The sequence below is a fragment of the Myotis davidii genome, unplaced genomic scaffold (genome assembly GCF_000327345.1).
Source record: "Myotis davidii unplaced genomic scaffold, ASM32734v1 scaffold1786, whole genome shotgun sequence".
Classification (NCBI taxonomy): domain Eukaryota; kingdom Metazoa; phylum Chordata; class Mammalia; order Chiroptera; family Vespertilionidae; genus Myotis; species Myotis davidii.
Genome location: NW_006297147.1, coordinates 297634 through 301604, shown reverse-complemented (window position 1 = coordinate 301604; position 3971 = coordinate 297634). Strand labels below are relative to the sequence as shown.

The 3971-nt window shown below is 43.8% G+C and overlaps 1 protein-coding gene across 1 annotated transcript in view; it reads left to right on the top strand.

The window, feature by feature from the left end:
- LOC102766570 (zinc finger protein 211-like) overlaps positions 1 to 3971 on the top strand; it is a 20520-nt gene that overhangs the window by 12146 nt on the left and 4403 nt on the right. Inside the window, 1 exon segment of the mRNA XM_015569907.1 lies at positions 894 to 1020. Within this exon segment, the coding sequence (XP_015425393.1) occupies positions 894 to 1020 (127 nt within the window).

Sequence of the window (3971 nt, the reverse complement as noted above, 5' to 3'; positions counted from 1 at the left end):
GACCGGAATTGAACCTGGGACCTTTCAGTCCGCAGGCCAACGCTCAATCCACTGAGCCAAACCAGCCAGGGTTCTTTTTACCTTCTTTGTCTCCCACATATGGGGTTTTTCTGGTCCCCTGTGCAAGTCCTTAAAGAGTCCTATGTGCTGGGGCTTTGAGACCTCAACCAAAGGCTTTGCCTGGCGCCAGCACTGATAACTTCCTATGGGGACGGTTTATGGCCTCTCTAGAATGGGAGTAGTCTTATTTTCCTTATTATTTAAGCCAGCAGGCATTTACAGACACCAAAATAACAGGGTTAAAATTTCAAACAGCAGTTTTTATATAAGATGGATGCTTCACAGCAACCTTTAGATAAATCATTCCTGCATCCTTTTCCCAGAGAGTAGGTTCCAACGTATAAAGGCCCCATCTGCCCTGACCAGTTTGGCTCAGTGGCTAGAGGGTCGGCCTGTGGACTGAAGGGTCCCAGGTTCGATTCTGGTCAAGGGCATGTACCTTGGTTGCGGGCACATCCCCAGTAGGCGGTGTGCAGGAGTCAGCTGATCAATGTTTCTCTCTCATGGATGTTTCTAACTCTCTATCCCTCTCTCTTCCACTCTGTAAAAAATCAATAAAATATATTTTTTAATAAATAGAGGCCCCGTCTGTGACTGCCCAAAATGAATAAAATAATTCTTTATATTCGTCATAGGTGTCCTAACTCCTCCTGGGCAAGATGTAAAGGTACATTCTCCATAGGTTCACCCATTGCCAGCTTCAGGGCAGCGGGAGTGATGAGACACCCATTTCAGGGTCCTGCCCATTTCTCCGCTGGTTGGCCCATTGTCTTTGCTCTGCATTATGTCTGTATAAATGCCTACCACAGTTTCAGTTGTCTCCATTCTGACAGATTGGCGTGACCTTGGAGGACATTGCCCTGTACTTCTCCAAGAAGGAATGGAGCCTCCTTGATGAGGGTCAGAGACAGCTGTACCTGAATGTGATGCTGGAGAACTTTGAACTTGTATCCTCCCTGGGTAAGACCCTCACTCTCACCAGTGACCTGGACTTAACCTTGCACTTCCCCAGGCCCCTTTTCCCAGGTGGGCTCTGTCCTCACAGGTGGACCGTGGGCACTGGGTGATTTTCCGGTTTTCCAGGTAGTTCCTGTCCTTTGCTTGCACTGCCGGCTTCTCTCCGTGCAGCCTCAATACCTGCTGCACTGGACTCATAGGGGAGGATTTCTGGTTGGTAGTGTGGCAGGGAGCCTAATGGATTCCACCTTGATTAGCGAGGAAAAACATTTTTTATATTCCTGTTGGTCATTTGTGCATAATTTTTGGAATATTGTCTCTTTATCCTTAGCTCGTTTTTTTAATCTGGATTTTTTGGCTAATGTGTCTTTTGAATACCTTCTATATTTTACATGTTAATTCTTTATTTTTTAATATATTTTATTGATTTTTTACAGAGAGGAAGAGAGAGAAATAGAGAGTTAGAAACATCAGATGAGAGAGAAACATCGATCAGCTGCCTCCTGCACACCCCTACTGGGGATGTGCTTGCAACCAAGGTACATGCCCTTGACCGGAATCCAACCTGGGACCCTTCAGTCCTCAGGCTGACGCTCTGTCCACTGAGCCAAACCGGTTAGGGCTATGTGTTAATTCTTTATTACATATCACGTTTTGCAGGTGCTTGATTATGCTTTGCAGATATTTTGGGGGTTTGTGTGGTTGCAAACCACTGAGCTCTGTCCACTGAGCCAGACCAGTTAGGGCAATAAATCTTTTTTAAATATATTCATTTCAGAGAGGAAGGGAGAGAGAGAGAGAGAAACATTAACGATGAGAGAGAATCATCAATCAGCTGCCTCATGCACTCCCTATAGGGGATCGAGCTCGCACCCCCAGCATGTGCCCTTGACCAGAATTGAACTGGGACCTTTCAGTCCACGCACCAACCCTCTATGCACTGAGCCAAATCAGCTAGGGCAATGATAAATCTTTTATATAGGTGGATACAAAATAGTTAACAGTCAACAATTAACACGATAAAAATAATGAGAGTATTTGTAGTCCCTGCCCTGGTACATTCATTGTGCCCTGAGAGGTCCTGATAAAGGGAAGTTACCCTGATATTCCCAAGGTATGGGTTTTATATTTAAAAATAAAAAATAAATAAATAAATAAAATAAAAACAAATTCAATGTGTTTGGCAACATTGTATTCAAGAAGTTAGTGTGGCCATTTTCCAGCAGGTTTAGATATTGTTTACCACTGTCAACTTGAGAAATATTCAAAGATGTGAAGAATTTTTGTGAGTTTATATGAGCCAAACTTTGCCCATTGGCAGGAAGCAAAATCTTAAGGCATTGAGGTAATACACCAGAGAATGGTAATTTTGCATCTTAATTGATACATTACAATGAAAAGAGGACACTTAAGAGGGTTATAGGAAATTTATTGCTGATAGATTAGGGAGGAGGGAGAAAGCTAAGGTAAAAATTGACTTTTGGCCCAGTCTGTGTCACTCAGTGGTTGAGCTTGGACCCATGCACCAAGAAGTTGCTAGTTAGATTCCAGGTCAGGGCACATCCTTGTTGCTGGCTCGATCCTCATTAGGGGACATGCATGAGGGAGCCTATAGATGTTTCCCCTCTCGAAGCAGGGAAACCTCTGGGATTGGATAAAAAATATAAAATGATAAATCTTTTCTCTTTTTAAAATATGTTTTGTTGATTTTTTTACAGAGAGGAAGGGAGAGAAATAGAGAGTTAAAACATCGATGAGAGAGAAACATCTATCAGCTGCCTCCTGCACACCCCATACTGGGGATGTGCCCGCAACCAAGGTACATGCCCTTGACCAGAATCGAACCTGGGGCCCTTCAGTCCGCAGGCTGACGGTCTATCCACTGAGCCAGACCAGTTAGGGCAATAAATCTTTTTGAAATATATTAATTTCAGAGCAGAAGGGTTAGGGAGAGAGAGAAACATCAATGATGAAAGAGAATCATCAATCAGCTGCCTCATGCACTCCCTACAGGGAATTGAGCCCGCAACCCCCGGCATGTGCCCTTGACCGGAATTGAACTGGGACCTTTCAGTCCACACACCAACCCTCTATCCACTGAGCCAGATCAGCTAGAGCAATGATACATCTTTTATATAGGTGGATACAGGATAGTTAACAGTTAACAATTAACACGATAAAAATAATGAAAGTATTTGTAGTCTCCCTGGTACATTCATTTTGCCCTGAGAGTTCCTCATAAAGGGAAGTTACCTGATATTCCCAAGGTATGGGTTTTTGATTTTTTAAAAAATATATTTTTATTGATTAGAGAGAGGAAGGAAGAGGGGAAGAGAGATAGAAACATCGATTATGAGAATCATTGATTGGCTGCCTCCTGCACGCCCCACACTGGGGTTCCTGCCCACAACCCTGACCTCCTGGTTCATGGATCGATACTCAACCACTGAGCCATGCTGCCCGGGCCCAAGGTATGTTTTCATAGATGCAAAAGACAATTGACAGGCTCAGTTAAGGTAAAAATTGACTTTTGGCCCAGTCTGTGTTGCTCAGTGGTTGAGCTTAGACCCATGCACCAAGAAGTTGCTAGTTCGATTCCAGGTCAGGGCACATTCTTATTGCTGGCTTGATCCTCATTAGGGGACATGCATGAGGGAGCCATAGATGTTTCCCCTCTCATGGATGCCTCTATCTATCTCTCCTTCTCACTTCTTCTCTCTGTAAAAATCAATAAAAAAATCTTCTTTAAAAAAGTTGACTTTTGTCAGGTAAGATACTAGCCTAGGACATGAATACAAAACCTGCCATAAACTACTTTTAGTTAAAAAGTTTCCATTTCAGCTCTAACCGGTTTGGCTCAGTGGATAGAGTGTCGGCCTGTGGACTGAAAGGTCCCAGGTTCAATTCCGGTCAAGGGCATGTACCTTGGTTGCGGGCACATCCCCAGTGAGCGG